Genomic DNA, 18,117 nt, shown 5'->3' with positions numbered 1-18,117 from the left:
TTTTCATGTATCATGTATAGTTTTCTTGCCAGCAGTGAAGGCTGAAGAGACCTCAGAGTTCTCCAGTCACTGTTTCTCAGTTCTTGTCACTGATGTACAAAGAATTCAGAGACAGACAAGAAGCTGAGAGGAAGTTTTACTACAGAGTACACAGTCAAAGTCACAGGGCAGATGTGGGCTCAAAAGAAAGGCGTTGCTGGAAAAGTGGGGGCCAACTCTAATGGAGTCTTCATGAGTTAGGGTGAACACAGGTTGGGGGATTTGAGGAGTAGGTTGAGACTTCTCTCAGAATAGGGTTAACTTTTCCCTTCTTTCTGTGGTGAATCATGGCACCTTCTGCCTGATGGAGCAGCCAATTCTGCAGAATAATGATGCAGTGGTTATGAAGCAGACGGCAGCTGGCGTGGTGGGACCCGCTGCTATGGTGTTTCCTATACTGTTTCCTGTCACATACTGGCCTGTAGCTGCCTGCACATAAGCCTCTAGTCACTGCATAGTCTGTGTCTGCCCCTATGTCTACACACCCTGTCTCAGTTTTGTGTGTGATGTCCAAAATGTATGCTTCTGGTCTGGGCCTGGCCTTTTAGGTACCTTCCAGCTTTGGATCTGGCTCCTGGTAGTGCTAGCCTTGGAGGAGCAAAGCGCCTCCTCTTTACCACTAGTTGGGCTGGGGCCCAGCGCAGTGGGGGAGTGATTGCCTCGGCCCAGCCCTCACACTGCCAGCGCGTAAGCCAAGAAAGCATGCTGTGCTCTGATCTCCTGGCACACTCCTGGTGTTTTCTGGTTGCATACACACCATAATGGCAAGTACTGTACTGCCATTCTGTACTGGTAGAAGATGTCACAGCTCTTTCCTGTCTTGCCTCAGCTTCCTCAGCTCTCTGCAGGGTTCCCAGCACTGTGTCTCCCAGAGGCTGTCAGGAGCCAGGTGCGGCAGAGTGGCGGGGACCCGCTCCGCTCACTCCTCCTGATGGGCTCTCCCGGGCTCCAGCTCAGATCCCTGGACTTGACAATGCATGACAGTTTGTAATCCTCACTCCTCAGCAAGGGCTTTAGAAAGATTGTTTTTAATCTCTGTTTTTCTTACTTGTTTAATCACCATCATTTCCCCTTTCTTAAGCTTCATATATATAATCTTTTAGCCTCGTTTTGAGTTTTGTGAGTAGGCCTGGGAACCGCATCAAAATTTGTAGCTGTTTCATTGAAAAAAAATGCTTATAAGTGTCACACACAAGTTACAAGAGGACTTTTGCAACACCAGTTTGTGAGTTGGAACCGCCATGCTGCTGTTTGTATTGTTCCCGGATTAGTTTGCGGAAGGGTGGGGAATCTCCCCAGCGAAGTTATAAATGCCGTGTGGGCCACACTCTCTGTCCATGAATCCCTGGACTGAGGCCCAGACAACAAGGGCTGAGCAACTTACTTAAATTCAAACTGCGGGCTGCATGTGGTACAGCACTCTGGGAAACAGAGGCGGGTGGATCTCTGTGAGACTGAGATCTAAGTGGTGAATTCCACGACAGCCAGGGCTACCTAGAAAGGCCATGTTTCAAAAACAAACCTAAAAGTTTCAAACTGAGATTCAAACCTAGGTGCCCTGACTCTGGGGTCCAAGCTGAAGGGAGGGAGATGAAAGCTGCCGTCACCATCAAACCCCTGTGCTGGAGACCTCGCCTGTGAGGTCATCTTCCTGCCTCCTGGCCTCTGTTGGCACCTCACATCAGGCAACGTAGATGCCTCTCTTCAGTGGGTGTGCACACAGGCTGCCAAACAGAGACAGTGTTGGCACAAAATGCTCTTGAAGTTACTCCGGCCAAAATCAAAGTCTTTTTTATTTCTTCCCCTTCCCCTCTCTGTCTCCGTGTGTGAGCGTGTGTGCATGTGCTGCCCACACCATCTGTATGCAGGGTGCATGTAGAGCTCGGGGGACAGCTCATACAGGTCATTTGTCCCCTTCCTGAGTTGCCGGCTTAGCAGCAAGCGTTTACCACTGAACCGTCTCACTGTCCCAGTAGAACAATAGAGTCTTTTTTGTTTTTGTTTTTTGTTCAAGATGGGGTTGCTTTTGTGTAGCCCTGGCTATCTTAGAACTCACTCTGTAGACCAGGCTGGCCTCAAACTCGCAAAGGTGAGTTTGCCTCTGCCTCCAGAGTGCTGGGATTAAAGACATGTGCCTTGCCCAGCTGGGAATTTTGATCTGTGCTAAATCTCAAAATGAAGACATCTGTCTTCAGGCCCATTGCTTGTGTTTGGATCCTTCATCCAAGCCTGTGTAATGCTGTACTAGTCCTGGGGAGACATGAAGAAATGTCTCTTCATCCTAGACAGGGAACTAGTGGGAGACCAAAGTAAGGAGGCCACCAGGGTCAACTTGTGAACCAGTGACTTTTATTAGGGTCACTTACAGGAGCAGAGGTGACTCAAGGCAGCTGCATCACTGATAGGCTCCACAACCCCACGGTGGTTGACAGCTCACAAAGCTGGAACCCTGGGACTGCACAGCCAGCAGGCCGCTCAACAGGTTGGAGAGTGTCCTTTCCAGACAGCTAAGCTGGTCTGAGCCTCGGGGAGCTCAGTGAGTCTTCTAATCCAAGAGTGTCTCTAAGCAGTCTTTAATGACTTTATATACTTGGGGAGGGAGGGCCCTTTTGAATATAGACAGTTTCAGGGACTTCCTGAAGTCTTTGAGTTTGTTCACTTCCTGAGCTTAAAGGAGCTTCCTTGAGAATGGACTATCTCTCCTCCCCATAGAACTTAGAGCTTCCCTCCAAGATGAAGGTTTAAATATTGAAAGGAGTTGCTGCCCATCAGCTCTGGTTAGGGGGACTGCCATCCTGGAGCCACCCTGTCCCTTCCTGAGATGTGCTGCTCAGTAGCCAAGAAGAGGCGGTGCTTGTCAAGGTAACCATTAGCAGCTGTCCCTCCAGCTCATGGGATGGTCATGGCCTTGGCTGATATGGCATCATGGTGTGGTTCCTTGGTTCTGTGAGATCTTATTCCAAGCAGTGCCCCCATCTTGTCAAACGGCATCACGTGTGATTTTGACGAAGTCTAGGGAACAGGCCCTGGAAGCTGGTGAGGGTGGGCTGGAGTCTCATGCCTGAGACCTAGTGGCTTCCTCCCCACTTTGCTCTCTGGATTGGTATCTAGTTCTGTGGGAAATGAGATCATATATTCAACTCTCAGGCTGTGTTAGTGAAAATGAACTCTAATGTGATTAGATACTAATGCAATGTAATGGAGGATTGGTATTAAATTGAGACCTTCTGATCTTATTACTCCACAAACTCAGGCTTCCTCCTACTCGGCCACTGTCCTGCCCAGGGCCCCAGGCCAGGCAAACGCCTGAGTGGAAGAGAAGAGGGCATGGAGCCTGAGAGGAATAAGACCTATCTGCCAGAAACGCTTCGCAGGCAGACCCCGTGAAGAACTGGGGCAGAGGCAGGGGCCTCGGGCCCGACACTAGGCCTGCCCATAAGCCTGGTGTGCCGTGCTCTGAGGCCCGAGGCCCTCACATGTAGTGTTACCTTAAATTCAAAGTTTCTGGGACACACTGACAGGTGCAGGGCTAGAAAGTCCCCTCTGCTCTACCTCCCTCCCACACTGTCTCCCGACTGAAACCCAGGTGGCTTCAGGCTCTCCTGTGTCCATATTCCTGGCTCTGACCTCCTTTGTGGCCAAGGGCGGGCTTCTGACATCCTGCCCAGCCCCTGGATGCTGGGCTCAGAAGTGGTAGCCACACTTGCGGAACCCCACCACTGTGCAGACTGCCCCTGCCTACAGGCTGTGTCCCATCCGGCAAACACCCCGATAGCTGAGGTCTAGGAGAACAGGAGTCCCACACTGGGAAGCAGTGCAGAGAGGCCAGCGTGGGGGAAGAGCAGGTGAGCTGTCTTTACACGTGAGTAATAGTGTGTTTACCGAGAGAGCGATTTTTCTTACTCTGTTTTCAAAACCCTGCTTCCAGAGGCAGGGCCTTTGCACACAGGATGGTAATGACTTTTTAATGACCTTAAGAGGACTGCTGTCCAGGCAGCAGTGAAGCCGTCTCAGTGGGAGGTGCAGAGTGAGAGGGAAGATGGAACACCTGAAACCAGACGGGAAAAACAAACTGCAGATACATATATTTCCTCTGCTAGCATTGCTTGGTAATTAGCCAATTACAGGAAACAGCTTCCCAGCAGCTGGCGTTTCTACAGTGCGGGAGGAGTAGCGGCAAGGGTGAGCGCCTCACAAGGATCATATGGAGGGGCCTCGCTGAGGGTGACAGGCCAGGAGCAGCCTTCCCCGGCCATGTTGGCTCCTAGGTGAGGTAGCTCAGCCCAGACATAGGAGGAGGAGCTGTCCTTAAAATGTCAGCCTAGCAGCCGGGGTGATGGCAGTGGTCAGCAGGTAATGTGGGGAATGCGCTTGCTCTGCAAGCCAGAGGAGCCGGGTTTGGATCCTAGCACCCACTGAAAAGCCAGGGACATCGTGCATGCCTGTGACTCCAGTGCTGTTAGGGGAGGCAGGTGGGTTTCTGCAGCTTGCTAGCTAGCTCGCCTTGCTGAAAAGTACGCAAGTTCAAACAATAAGGTGGGAAGCAACAGAGGAAGACACCTGGCCTTGACCCCTGCCCCCCCCCCCCCCGCCCCGTGCACACTCATGGGTGCACACCCATAAGTGCTGTACACGTGGGAGAGGGGAGGGAGGAGAAGGTCAAATACTGAGATTGATTGGAGGCCCCGGGGTTGGGCCAGTCTTGGAAGGAAGCATGTGGGGCCGTGTTTGCAAGCAGGCCAGGCTGGAGGCCTGCAGTGCACTTGCCAGCCCAGGGCTCAGCTCTGTCATGGAAGCGACCCTGCAGCTCCCGTGCTCCAGCACAGAGCCTGCCTCGCCCTGTTCCACCAGCCACCCTTTCCCCACCCACCCCACACACCTTGCTTCAAAAGCCTCCTCTCAGCAGCTCCCAAGAGGCTCACCTGACCCGGGCTTGGCGTGTTGATGAGTTACCTGCTAAGTCCACCAGCAGTCCAGCAAGGCTGCCCGGCCCGGCCCGGCCCTGCCCACATTCCTGATGAGGACATCCATTTTCTAAACTTCACCACCCTTGGTTAGGTTTATATTCAGCCATGCTCCTGTCACCAGGCTAACAAGGTCCACAGTCCTGCTTGCTTTCCTGACGGCTCTCGAGGACCCGAAGTCACACTCACAGACAGTAACCGTGTCTGCCCTGGTGAGGTGGCAGATGCCCACCTGGGAAACTGCAGTTCCTGCTCCTTCAATGGCATCACGGGGGAGCCCCTCCCCCAGCCCCACTGCCCTGCAGAGTGGGTCTGCTGCCACAGGAGCTGAGGTCAGCAGGGCCAGTTGTACCGGCTAACCAGACAAATTGTTGTTTCTTCTCAGGTCCTGGCAATCAGTCACTTTTGAAAGACAGCCCGCCTCCTTCATCCGAATCGTTGGAACACACAACACAGCAAATGAGGTGAGGACTTTCTCCTGAGAGAAGTGGTCTTTCCTGACAACCAGGTGGCCGCATTGCAAGTGGAGCTGTTGGCCGGCTAATAATGGCTCCGTCATCAGCGTCCCCCTTCACCCCGAGGGCACCTCCTTATCAGGTCCCTATGTCTGTTCACCAGCAAGTGAAAGCCAACAGCTGCTGCTTGGCCCCTCGCACCAGCCGGGGGCCCTTCCCTTCTCAGCCCTCCGGATAACGGGGCCTGTGCAGCATCTGGTGGGTGGCCTTGCTGTTGGCTCTGCACCGTCACTCTTGCTTCTGTCACCGTGCCACAGTAGTGAATCCCTGTGAGAGCTCTGATTAAAGACGGGCAGTGAGCTGGAAGCCGAAGAGCAAAACGAGAACCCTGAAAGCAATGAGTGCAGTTGTACCATGGCATGGTCCTTTCTGCTGCTCCCCAGGACTGGTTCATGGGCGTGCTGCCGGGGTGTGGGGGGGGCTCGTGCTTGGGTGTAACTAGCATGCTCTGGGCTCTGTCTACAGTGTTTGGTGTGTTCACTGTTGGGTGATGTTCCTAGAAGGGAAGCCTGTAGGCTTCAGAGCCTACACCAGTGGGTCCTACATGCTGGCCTCCTGCCTTTTCTTCACAGGAGGGTTGGACTGGTGTGGGTCCCAGTATACGGTCCTAGAGAATGCAGGGGCTGCCCTGGCCACAGGGTGTCCCCCCCTGTGAAGGAGAAACATGAAATAACAAAAGAGCATAGCAGAACAAGAGAAACACTGGGAGGGGGCGTCCCGTGCCTCTGTAACGCAGGGCACCACATTGCCATTTGCCCCTTACGTACATCCTAGAGGTGGCCCCGACGTGCCCCGACATGCCAGCTGTTGTCACGGCGTCCCTTCTCCCAGAAAACTCCCAGGTGTGTCAAGGGCTTCAAAGGACACTTTTAGAATTGGAAACACTGTTGGAATTTACATCCTTCTTGCCTTTTTTCTTATTCAGGGTAATAATGACCCATACCCACAAAGGTCTCCTACAGAGAAACAGCTTGTAACTAGGACCCCAAATGTTTCCTCTTGCTTCTTTAAAACTAACCTGAAAGTTTCAAAGTAGTAAGTCAGCCATACTCTCACAGATGTCTGAACCTCTGGTCCTAAGCAGATCTGGTGGCCAACTCCTGAAACCCTGTCACTCAGGAGGTCAGGGCAGGAGGACCATTCTGAGCTAAAGGCTAGGCTGGGGACAGTGAGCACCAGGACTATATAGCAGAACTACCCTTAAAAACCAGAATGAATGAATGAATGAATGAATGAATGAATAAATAGAAATCAGGCCATAAGACCTCTTTGTTGTTGTTGTTTGATGTTGTTTGTTTTCAAGACAGGGTTTCTCTGTATAATACCCCTGGCTGTCCTGGAACTCACTCTGTAGCCCAGGCTGGCCTCCAGCTCACAGAGATCCTCCTGCCTCTGCCTCCCGAGTGCTAGGATCACAGGCGTGCGCCGCCTCTGCCACCCAGCAGACCGTTTTTCTTTTTTTGTGTGTTATATCAAAAACGAAGTTGAATTTGCATTTTAAATTTGATGAATAAGTTCCATTTTTTTAAATTAATTTTCTTTTTCATTATGATGTGCAGGCTGCCTTCAGCGTCAGGTCCCCTGGAGCTGGAGTTACAAGCAGTTGTGAGCTGCCTGATGTGGGTGCTGGGAACTGAGCTCGGATCCTCTGGAAGACGTATGTGCTTCTAGCTACCATCCGTCTGTCCGGGCCTGAGTTCTGATACTCCTTACTATTTATACTTCATATGTATATTACTTCTAAATTTAAAAAAGTAACTTTATCTGTACAAATAACAAAACTAAAATATTTTCTGTTTTAAATCTTCGTAATGTTGTAGGCCCCCACCACCACAAAAAGTGTAGCCTTCTGCTCACTGCCTAGACGGAACACCGTAATGATGCGTTATAACAAAGGGTCTCAAGTCAGAAGGATGGAGGCTGTGCAGGCCCTCCACACCCACACTCACCGTCACTCTGACCAAAGCAGTAGTTCTGCTGGAGCCTCGCTTCCCCTCCCAAAGCTGTGAAGTAGGGGTGCAGGGTCTCTCAAGGATATGTCTCCAGGTCTCTGCAGGCACCCCGTGGGGGTCCTGGGCACAGCTAGGGGGCTGCTCCTGACATGGTCATCTGCCTCATTTGGCTGATGGATAACTTCCCTAGCTGCCTTCCCGGGCCAGTTATTGATTGGGAAAATAAAGCCTCAACATAGTGTTGTCAATTGGAAAACATCCTAAATCATAAAATACATGATAGAATCTATAGACTGTAATTCTCGGAGTGTACCGAAGGAGCAAGAAGGCTGCATCTCCCTGGTGTGTGGAGGATGTGGCTGACTCCCAGAGAGAGTGTTTCTCACGGTTCCCACTGGGATTGGGACTATTTTCTGGAAAAAGCAGTGTTTCCTGTCAGGATAGAGTGGAAGTGGGAGGAAAGAGGGTGACTCAGAGCTGGGTGTAGACCCCTGGGGTGGGCTCTAAGGGAGAAGTGGTGTGGCCCAGGCAGGAGCGTGCAACTGCTGATGGTGCTCAGCCAGCGAAAGGCAGCTAGGGTGACTGCCCAGGAGAGCACAGTTCTGTCTGCCCAGGGGAGCCTGTAGCACGTCACAAATAGGGACGAGGACAGGCCGGGTTTCCTCGGCTGCCCTGCCCGGCTGCCAGGTGACTCCTTAGCCTGCTTTGCTGGGCAGAGCCGTGGTAGATCCGCGTTTGTCACAGCTCAAGGGCTAGCCTTCCAGGGCCACAGTGCACTCCTGGTGGAGGAGCCGGCTCATCCTTCTCCCTTTGCACAGCCTTTCCTAGAACGTATACCGGAAAGGTAGTTAAAGTGAGCTCTGGCGGAGGACGCTACCCCATGATCCGTCTAAACCCAGGGGCCCTCAAAGGCGCTGCCTCTAATGCTGTGCAGTGGGGCATGAACCTGGGGGTGCATGGGCGTGCAGTTGTTAGCACAAAGTATACAGTGTGTACATGAAGGAAAGGGAAACACGAGCACAGTGCTGCCTTGCCAGGGAGGTCTTCAGAAAAGGCAGACAGCACAGGGGCTGTGGGCAGCCCACATGGGCAAGGTGGTATGTGCTTGTCTGGGGACGCTGCTTGTTATTTAGAACCCCTCCCTCCTCCCTCCCTCCCTCCCTCTTTCCCTCCCTCCCTCCCTCCCTCTTTCCCTCCCTCCCTCCCTCCCTCTTTCCCTCCCTCCTCCCTCCCTCTTTCCATCCATGATATCCAAGGCCTGGAGCCAAACACCCAGCTGGCTCACAATAACAGAAGCAGATGCCAGCAGGGTTGAGGGACTTCCAGGCCCAGGCAGGTCGGGATCGTGTCCAGTCAGGCCCTCCTGTATCCAGAGGCTGTGTCTGTCTGCTGTGGTAATCTCCCTCTTCCCTCAGATCTAGGCGGCTCCGGGCACTGGAAGCCTGTCAGTCTGTAGAGGTCCCGGCCTCTGTCAGCCCACGCTTCTGCTCCTCTCCAGCTTTCCCTGCTGTCCTTTGGGGAGTGGTGCTTGTCCGTGCCGGGCCCAGTGCGCACCTGTGTGCAGAAGAACCAGCAGACAACAGTGTGTCTGACAGGCTGGGGTGCACCACAGTGTGTGAGGCACCAGGGACCCTCTCGTAGGGTTTACACAAGCCCCAGACAGACACAGCTGCTAGGGAAAAGGCAGGGGGCAGCGGCTGCCTCAGACAGACTGGAGTTCCGGGGTGAGAAGGCTTGAGTCAGGCAAGAGGAGAGCCTTCTCTTCACGTAGGCTGTGGCTAGCTGTGTACATTCTCAACAGACCGTGGGTATATCACGTGGCCCCATGATGTGTAAGGTACTGTGTACTGGGTTTTTTCCTGCTCCTGGAAACCCTCACTAGACTGTAGAAGCTCTGCTTCTGTCCCATGGTCTCTTGATGGTGAAAGTTCATTTTCCTAAAAGGGAAGAGGGTCCTCGGAGAGGGCTGCAGGCTGCTTCCCTACGTCTGGCTGCTGTGTCTCCCAGGAAATCATGGTAAATAGTGAGGTGCCCGATGGGCTCTGCTCCACTGAGGCTCATACCTCAGGTAACTGCACTAGACATGCTGGGTGTAGCGGGGAAACTGAGGTAGAGCACATCCTTACAGGAGCTGCAGCCTCTCTCCCTGGCAGAGAAGGTGCCTCAGGTGACATTTGTTTATTGTTTATACAGTACTCTGCCTGCATGTATGCCTACATAGCAGAAGAGGGCACCAGATGTGGGTGCTGGGAATTGAACTCAGGACCTTTGGAAGAGCGGACAGTGCTCTTAACCGATGAGCCATCTTTCCAGCCATCACCCCCTCCCCCCAACCACAGTTGACATTTGGATCTCTAAGTCATGTTTCAAGTGGTGGACAGAGGTACAGGGCATTTGTGATGGGCCCTGATGTGGGCGTGTGCAGCATGGCTGAAGGGCAGGGTTTCCTCCTCTGAGCTGGTGCTTGGAAGGAGGCATCCCGGGAGCCCTTGGGAATAGTAACTAGCTATGAGCTCGCTGCAAGAGGCTCTCACCGGCCGGCAGTGTCAGGCAGGGCTGCATTTGGCTGCTTGAGCTGCCTTCCAGGCTGTGAGTGGTTTGGGATCCTAGTGCCATCTCGTTCCCATAGCAACATGTGGCTTTAGTGGGAAAATAAAACCAGGGAAACAGACTCTGGAAAAACTAAATAAATGCTCCTTGCTGGCCTAGGGTAATTATTTTCCGGACCCCCTCTGGAGTGTGCCCTGACCCCTGAAGGACTGTCCTTCGGTGCTCTCCCGGGGGCATCGCCTAGGCCCTGAAGGTGCTTCAGAGCAGTGGCAGGGGTGCAGCAAACAGCAGGTGGCTTCGCAGACTCAGAGACAGAGAGGGTAGCCCAGCCTGCAGCCCCCGCAGGGCCCGGGGACAGACTGGCCCTCCTGGAGTGCACAGCATGAGCTGACCCTGGCACACATAGGTTCATGTGGCACCATGGACAAGTACCGTGTACTAGGATAAGGGGCTGGGCCAGAGAGACAGTGGTGTATGGGCAGCATTGGCCTGGGTAGCCAGACAGTCCCAGCGGGAGGATCAACCCAGTGCCCAGGACACTGTAGCTCTTGAGGGTAGAGCTCATGCCATGGCACACAGCATCCTTCCACAAGGTGGGTGGGGCTAGAGTGTTGGTCCAGGAGTCAAGGGGAGTCAGCTCTCAAGAATCACTATTGACAAGAGTGGAAGGAGGGGGAGCTTGAGCCTTCACCAAGGTTACGTCCCCTTGTCCTGGGAGGAGATGGAGCCGTGGTGTTTGTGCGAAGACTTAGAACCATGCAGTGGCAAGAAGACAGAGGGTGGGAGGGACGCAGACCTCAGCCACACAGGCCAGGAATAGACAAGGTTGGGTGCCCTCCGAAAAGGCCAGGAAGGGCAACATGAAAAACAGCTGACTTGTGCCGGAGAGGTGGAAACTGAGCAAGGAAAGGGCAGCCATGCTGTGGCCCCAGGTCCCTTCACCTTCCTACTTTGCAGGAGTAAGCCCTGCTTAGGCCACATCTGCCAGGACTGGGTACCCAGGCACTGCAGAAACCTGGCCTCAAGGGTGCTCTCCACTTTGTGTTCTGTAGGTTTAGTTTGATTTTTAATGACTTAGAAGTATCCCCACCAAGCCAGTAACAAGAAGAGGTCCTTTTAACCACCTGCATTCATCAGGCTTTTTGGGTCCTCTGACCAGATGTCTAAGAAGCACACCTCCCAGAAGAAACAGCTCAGCCATGGTCACCTGGTCACGTGCCCTCGTGCAAGGTGGCTGGTGTGCTGTCCGCAGTCAGGGTGCGGCATTTCTCCTCAGCCCTTTCTGGAGATGCCTTCAGAGGCGCACGTGCCCCACCAGTCTCCTAGGTGATCTTTAGTCCAGCCAAATTAGCCGTGAAGGTTAACTCAGAAATGTACACTCAAAAAGGAGGAGATGGAGGAAGAGGAGAAGGAAGGAGGAAGAGGAAGAAGAGGAGGAGGAGGAGGAAGAGGACACTTTAGGGCTACCTAGGGAAAGGTTCTTTTTATCCCCCGAACTTCCCAAACTGCAAGGTTTAACTGTCTGTAGATATGAGGAAGTGCCTTAGGGTTTTATTGCTGTGAATAGACACCACGACCGTGGGAACTCTTATGTAAGGTAAAACATCTCATTGAGGCTGGCTTAGGTTTGCAGAGGTTCAGTCCATCATCCTCATGGTGGGCAGCGTGGCCACATGCAGGCGGACATGGAGCTGGAGGAGCTGAGAGTTCGACCTCTTAGTCTGCAGGCAGCAAGGATGGGACTGTCACACTGAGCATAGCTCGGTCATAGGAGACCTCACAGCCCACCCCCACAGGGACGCGCTTCTACCAGCAAGGCCACACCTCCTCATAGTGCCACTCCCTCTGGGCCAGGCATCCACACACAGGAGCCTGTGGGGCCGTTTCTGTTCAAACGCCACAGGAAGTGACACTGTAAAGGTGAAGTAGGGCCATGCGTACTCCTGCCAAAATCTGAATTCCAAACCAGGGACACTCACCTAAAAATACTGTGCCTTAATAATCCTGAGGTGCACGCCTTTAATCCAGCACTTGGGAGGTAGAGGCAGAAAGATCAGGAGTTCAAGGCCACCCTCAGCTGTGTAATTAATTTGAGGCCATTCTGGCTTCAGGAAACTCTGTCTCAACCCTCCTCTCCCCTGGATGTCTCCCTGTTAAGTGGACCCTTACGTGAAAGTACACTGTGGTGGTTCAAATAAGAATGGCCTGGGTATTTGAATATTTGAGTGTCATCAGAAAGCTGTGCTATTTGAAAGGATTAGAAGGAGTAAACAGTGTGGCCTTGTCGGAGGAAGTGTGTCCATGGGGGTGGGCTTCCATCCCAGTCTGCCCGCCCCACCCCACCCCCACCTGAGGATCAGGATGTACTCTCAACTACTTCTCCTGTGTGCGTCTGTGCCAGGCTGCTCACCATGATGACGACAGACCAAGCCTCTGAAACTGTAAGCCAGCCCTCAGTTAAATGCTTTCCTCGGTAAGAGTTGCCCGGTCATGGTGGCTCTTCACAGCAGTAGAACAGTGACCAAGACTAGCCTGTTGGTTATTTGGGGACTCATCTGTAAGACCACAGCTATGGAAAAGAGAGTGTTCCTGGGAAGCGGTGTTTTATTTTTGCGACCTAGCGTAAGCTGGCCTGTAGCTCATCCCCGTGCCTCCGCTCCCTCAGTGCCAGGATTACAGGTGTGTGTCACCATACCCTCCTTAGTCTTCTGTTTAAAGGGAACAAAAAGAAAAGCTGTTCGTGGTCTGTGTTTGGACTGCTCAGGTCAGCTCTGAGGTGGGCAGGAGAGAGGTCACTGGTGCCATCTGGGCTGGCTAGCAGCTGAAGTGGTGATGGGTGCGGTACTGGGATGGAGGGGAACAATCCTCAGGCCTTCAACTTACGGGCAGCCGGTGAGAGGGAGCCGTCTGTTTTATAAAGATCTGTCACCTTGGAAATGCAAGCTGGAAGTGTGGGTCAGAATCCTGTTCGTACTGTTTGGCAGGAAAATGGTCTGTGCGGATCACTCAGAGGCCGCAGAAGCAGGGTGGACTGGGTGATCGGTTCTCCTTCCTTTTCCCAGTCTCTACTGCCCTTCACAGTGGGCTCTTGAGCCAGTAGGCCCCCGCACCTCATCTCTCCCTCTCCGTCCTCCTCTCCCTCCCCTTCACTCCCCCTTCTCTTCTCAATCCTCTCCGTCCTCCCCCTTCTCCTGTACAAACCTTGGAAAAGGAAGCGTGTGGTGCTTTGGGGACTCACAGCTCTGGAAGGATCGGGGACTCGGTATACTTCCAGAAGGGGCCAGGGCTGCGCACGTCCACCACACAGGCTAACTGAATGGGGCATGCCAGACCGTTTCAGACCCATCCCGGATTACAGCAGCCACAAGGAAGGACCCGGGGTGTGAGGGAGGCTGGGTCTGACTCATACATACACGACTACACTGCAAATTGGCCACTTCTCTGGGGGGAGATCCCGTGCCGCTGACGATGGCTCAGCGAAGGTGCCCCTCACGAACAGCAGCAATCAAACAGGCTAATGGGATACACGATTGCCGAAAAGTTGAAGGGAAAATGATGCAGAGACCATGGTAATGGCTTTGCATAAATCAGGGGTACGGCTCTGCCCGGCATGCCTCATTCACTTTTGGTCACATCCTTTTCCGAGGACTATTGCAGTCTGGAGAGGGTTCAGAGGAAAGAAATTGAATCCCCGCAGCTCCTAGCCACAGCAGGCCTCCCCACCCCTGCCCTGCACGGCCACCTGCCCTTCCTGACTTGTGCCTCAGACATCTCTGTCTGCAGAAGCTGGCCTGTCGCTCCCCCTGCTGAAGGGCCTGACTGCTGAGGACAGGATTCACATCCGCAGAGAGCATGGGCTAGGCACTCAGAAAGTGGGGCTCCCCACCCCCTGGAAGCTCACAGCATGCTGGAGCCCGAGTGTCCTCCCCACACGGTGCACGCTCACTGTTGAGTCAGTGCTGCGCCCATTGTTCTACGCTGCTTGGAGCTCGTGGCCGGCCTTAGCGGGAAGGCAGGCTTTGTCTGGAGGCGGCAGCATTCCCCATCCAGGTGACTGATGCTTCAGCTGGCCCAGACAAGCTCAGAGGAAAGCTTAGTCCCTGGCACATATGCCCACTAGGGCCCTCTTGTCCCTGGTGGGCCTTGTTGGGTATGGCAGGATACAGTGGTAACGCCCCGTTGGTCGGCTATACCCCTCTCTCTTTTTCTCTTGGTGTTTTGAGACACAGACTTGTCATGTAACCCAGTCTGGTCTAGACCTCATGATCCTCCTGCCTCTGTTTTCCCGAGTACAGGCAAGCACCATCAGGCCCGCCTTTACCTGGTTTTTATGATCCTTTATTGAGCTGGAATTCCCACACTACCCCCTCAGCCCACTTCAAGTGCAGGACAAGCTGGCCTGAGAGTGCATCTGTTTAGAGTTCCGGGGCCAGCACCGCTCTGCTCTTCTAACCTGAGGACATGTGCGCATGCACGATAGAGCACTTGCCGCTCCTGCACAGGGGTCAGGTTTGGTTCCTGACCCCTCCTTGTGCTGTTCATAACCACCTGTCACTCCAGGTCCACAGTACTCCTCGCTGACGGTCACAAAGTACCACACACACACACACGCTCACACTCTTAATTTTTTTTTTTTTTCCAAGAATGATTCAAAAGGGAGAAGGGGCCAGAGGAGAAAAGCCAGAGCTGAGTGTTCCCGCCTGGGCGCTGCTCATGCACCCACGCTGGACATGTGTAACTTTGGGACCACCCGTCTCTCTGCACTTACTGACCCAGCGCACCTAAAACCTTGTTGCTGTCAGGGATCTGAGGCAGGCCAGGAGCGTGCTGGGCGGCCAGGGGATGGCCCCCGGCTCATCGGGCGCGCCAGGCACACCCTTGCCGCAGCTCCAGGCCCAGGCTGAGGCACCGCTCACGGCTCTCTCTCTCCCTCACCAGGTCTTCCACTGCGTCCACTTTGAATGTCCAGAGCAGCAGAGCAGCCAGAAGGAAGAGAGCAGTGAGGAGCCGGCGACGGGGGACCCCAGCACCTCCAGTCAGCAGCTCGACCCTCATGCACTTCGGGCTCCCAGTGCCAGCTCGCTGCCCCCGAGTCCAGGCCCCAGCTCACGCTCCACCAACCAACAGCACCAATAAAGGAGGCAGAGGATGTGGTGTGACTTGGGTGGGCCTGGATGGAGCAGGAGTGGGCCCTTCCAGGCAGGGCCCTGTGTCAGCACCCACCCCCGGCCTTGGGAGGAGCAGACCTGCCTGCGGAAGCCACCCCAACCAGGTCTTTTCCCTCCGGGGACCGAAGGGCACCTGTGTTCTCACCACTCTTGAGGCAGGCTCCCAGGGGGGAGGAAGTGGGTCTTGAGTCTTCAATCCCACCATCAGTCCCTACCTCTAATCTTAACCCAGGTACCAGTGTAGACGGACTCTCTAAACAGGCCCAAGCTGGAATCAAAAAGGAAGGAACCCCCCAGGCTTGACACAACCAGGAAAGGGCCCAGACCCTCGCAGTCCGAGGTGTCCCCTCTGCAGCTCCCATTGCCCTGGCTACTTGGTGCGGTTCTTCCACCTGCAGAGTCGTGGGTGTTGCAGGCTCGTGGAACTCTCTGAACCTCTGCAGAGGCCGTCCTCAGGCTCCAGAGCAGAGGCTGTCCGTCCCAAGGGAGACCAGGCCCAGCAAGCGTATTGTGCCATCTGGCCTGACCAGGGCAGTCCTTGAAGTTCAACCAGGCACAATGCGCAAATCAGTCCGCGGACCCTGGAGTCAAAAGTTGATCAAATAGCCGCCGTTAGCCCGTCGTTCGTGGTGCACCAGCCTCCCGCCTGCCAGGCCGGCGAGCCAACTGCTGCCACCCAGCTGCTAGAGAACCGTCCAGATGCCTGTGTCGACGGCACTGCAGTCCTAGGCCGACCCCACTGGGCCTCATGGTTTGGCCAGCAGATGGGTGTCAGGGGCACAGGCCTGGGATTGCACAGCAGTCTCCCAGGGACGGTGAAGAGTGGTTCTCAGGCGTGTTCAGCTTCGACCGCTGCAGCTCTGCCCAGCTCCCTCTCCGGTGGTTTCCATGCATCATCCTAGGGCCCCACAAGGCCACTTAACATGTCCTGCCAGCAAGCTCAGAGGAGGACAGGCCTTTGGGTCGGGTCCAGTTCTAGACGTGAGGACAGGTCAGCCCGCCTTCTCCGAGCTTGACTTAGTTGGAGCAACTTGTCCACACGGACGAGGCGGCAGCATGAGACCACAGGAGCAGTGGAGCTGGTCTTCCATGAGCTCAGGCCTGGGGTTGCAGAGCCAGTCCTCAGGAGACCAGGGAACTGTCCGAGCCTCAGGCTTCATTTTGCCGTGTGGTGAGGCTGCCTCTGGTAAGGGCCTGGAGACCTGCTCCTCATCCCTAGCAAGCAGAACTCCCTGCCAGGACACAAGGATCCCCAGGCCTGTGGAGGGTGGAGTTTGCCTCTTTTGGAAGATAACTTGGAGAGCTTTTGTTCTTGCTCATTCATTTGCGTAAGGAAGGTTCCCCCTCTGTTGTGTAGGTTGGTCACAGTCATAGCAGTCCTCCTGCTTTAGCACCCTGAGCTCTGGGCTTACAGGTATAAGGTAGCACGGGCCGCCATGAAGCATTCTTTGTAAAGACAGAAGACAAGACGCAGGGCCAGACCTGGAGCCCAGCAGCTTCCCTGGGGCAGTGGGTCTGAGCACCCACAGATGCCCCCCCACACCTGTCATGCTAGGCACTGGGCACTCAGTGCTCTAGGCAGCCTCATTTCCCCTCTGGCAAGGACCTGCAGAATCCCAGACCCACACCCTGTCCCTCGTCCCTTCAGACAGTATTGTGCATTCAGGTTTTAAGGCCATGGACTCTGGTTCCCTTCAGTGTAGACACTGCCATGGTGCCTCCATCAGATTCGCAGGAGGGGGATGGGGCGTCAGAGTGCCATGCCGGGGTGGAGTTCTGAGAAGCGTGCCAAGTCATCTGAGCTGACCCCACAGCTGCCCCCTGGGAAGCCTTTCACGGCTTGACACCTGCTTAGGACACAGGAGGACACTGGCCTGGCTAACCTCCACCAGACACAGGAGTGCGCCCTTGGCTGATGGGCAAGCTGGTGTGCCTAGAGGCCATAGCCGAGGCACCACAGCCACATCTAAGGTAAGGTCATTTCCCGGGGACAGAGATGAGCCGGAGCCTGGCTTGACCCCTGCAGGGTTGCGCCTTCAGCCAGCAGACTGGAAGTGGGACTTGAGAGCTGAGCACAAGTGCTAACAGCAGGTCAGGCTAACTAAAACTAGGAGGATCCCACGCACCAAACGGCCCTGGTACCCTACAAATGGATGCTGACTCTGAGGAACGTTTGGGTGCCAGGAAGAGACAATCAAGCTATGGGGGACAGAGGCAGTACGAGCCATTGCTCCTGCAGCCTGCCTTGCCCCTGAGGGCAGCTGTGTGAACACAGCCCAGGTGGGCTCAGCTTGGAGGGTCGTGGCTACCCAAGATGCCTGGAGCCGGCTGTGGAATGGCACCTGCTGCCAGGCCGGGTGGCCACTCCAGAGCTTCCTGCCCTCTGATCATGTTCTTCGGGACGCAGAGTCAGTCCATGCTGGGGCTTTCAGAAGGGCTCAGTCTCACCCACAGGGACTCTGGGGGGACCATGTGGGGTGTGGGGTGGGCTGGAGGGTGGCTGCTCCCAGCACAACAGGTTCAAGCAGCCACGGAGGTGGTGGGCTGCTCGGGCCCAGAGCTTCCTCGGCACTTTTCCTGTTGACTTCAGCGGAGCCGAGCGCGGGGTAGATGCGGGCTCTTCTCACTGCTTCTCCCAACTGTCACTTGTTCAGTCTTATTAAATGAAGTGTTGATTCCTGACAAATACAAGTGTTTTATTCCTGGAAGAGTTGGGAAAAGAAATTCTTTTCAGCAAGAGAGGGATGTGTTTCCTAGACTGATTCCTTGCCTCCTCCCCTCCAATGAGTTTTGAACTGTGCAAAAGAAAAAAAAAATTACTCGGTAGTTAAGCCGGCTGCACAACTGTGAGACCTGAGTGCGCAGCCGAGCCAGTCAATCTCCCGTTCTCTCTGACTTAGAGCATAACAGGGTTGTAATCAGCCTCCAC

General features: G+C 54.5%; 1 protein-coding gene across 2 annotated transcripts in view; it reads left to right on the top strand.

Annotated features, from left to right (window-relative positions):
* The window catches only part of Btbd9 (BTB domain containing 9), a 346,626-nt gene extending 328,747 nt beyond the window's left edge, over positions 1 to 17,879 (top strand). For both annotated transcript variants that reach the window (XM_060369206.1, XM_060369205.1), the window contains exons 10-11: positions 5,389 to 5,467; positions 14,959 to 17,879. In XM_060369206.1, the coding sequence (XP_060225189.1) occupies positions 5,389 to 5,467; positions 14,959 to 15,156 (277 nt within the window). In that variant the 3' untranslated portion in view covers positions 15,157 to 17,879. The remainder of the gene's footprint in view (positions 1 to 5,388; positions 5,468 to 14,958) is intronic.
* The last annotated feature ends 238 nt before the right edge of the window (positions 17,880 to 18,117 follow it).

The sequence above is a fragment of the Meriones unguiculatus genome, chromosome 16 (genome assembly GCF_030254825.1).
Source record: "Meriones unguiculatus strain TT.TT164.6M chromosome 16, Bangor_MerUng_6.1, whole genome shotgun sequence".
Lineage (NCBI taxonomy): Eukaryota > Metazoa > Chordata > Mammalia > Rodentia > Muridae > Meriones > Meriones unguiculatus.
Note: the sequence above shows the minus strand (reverse complement) of the source record. Positions and strands in the feature narration are given on the sequence as shown.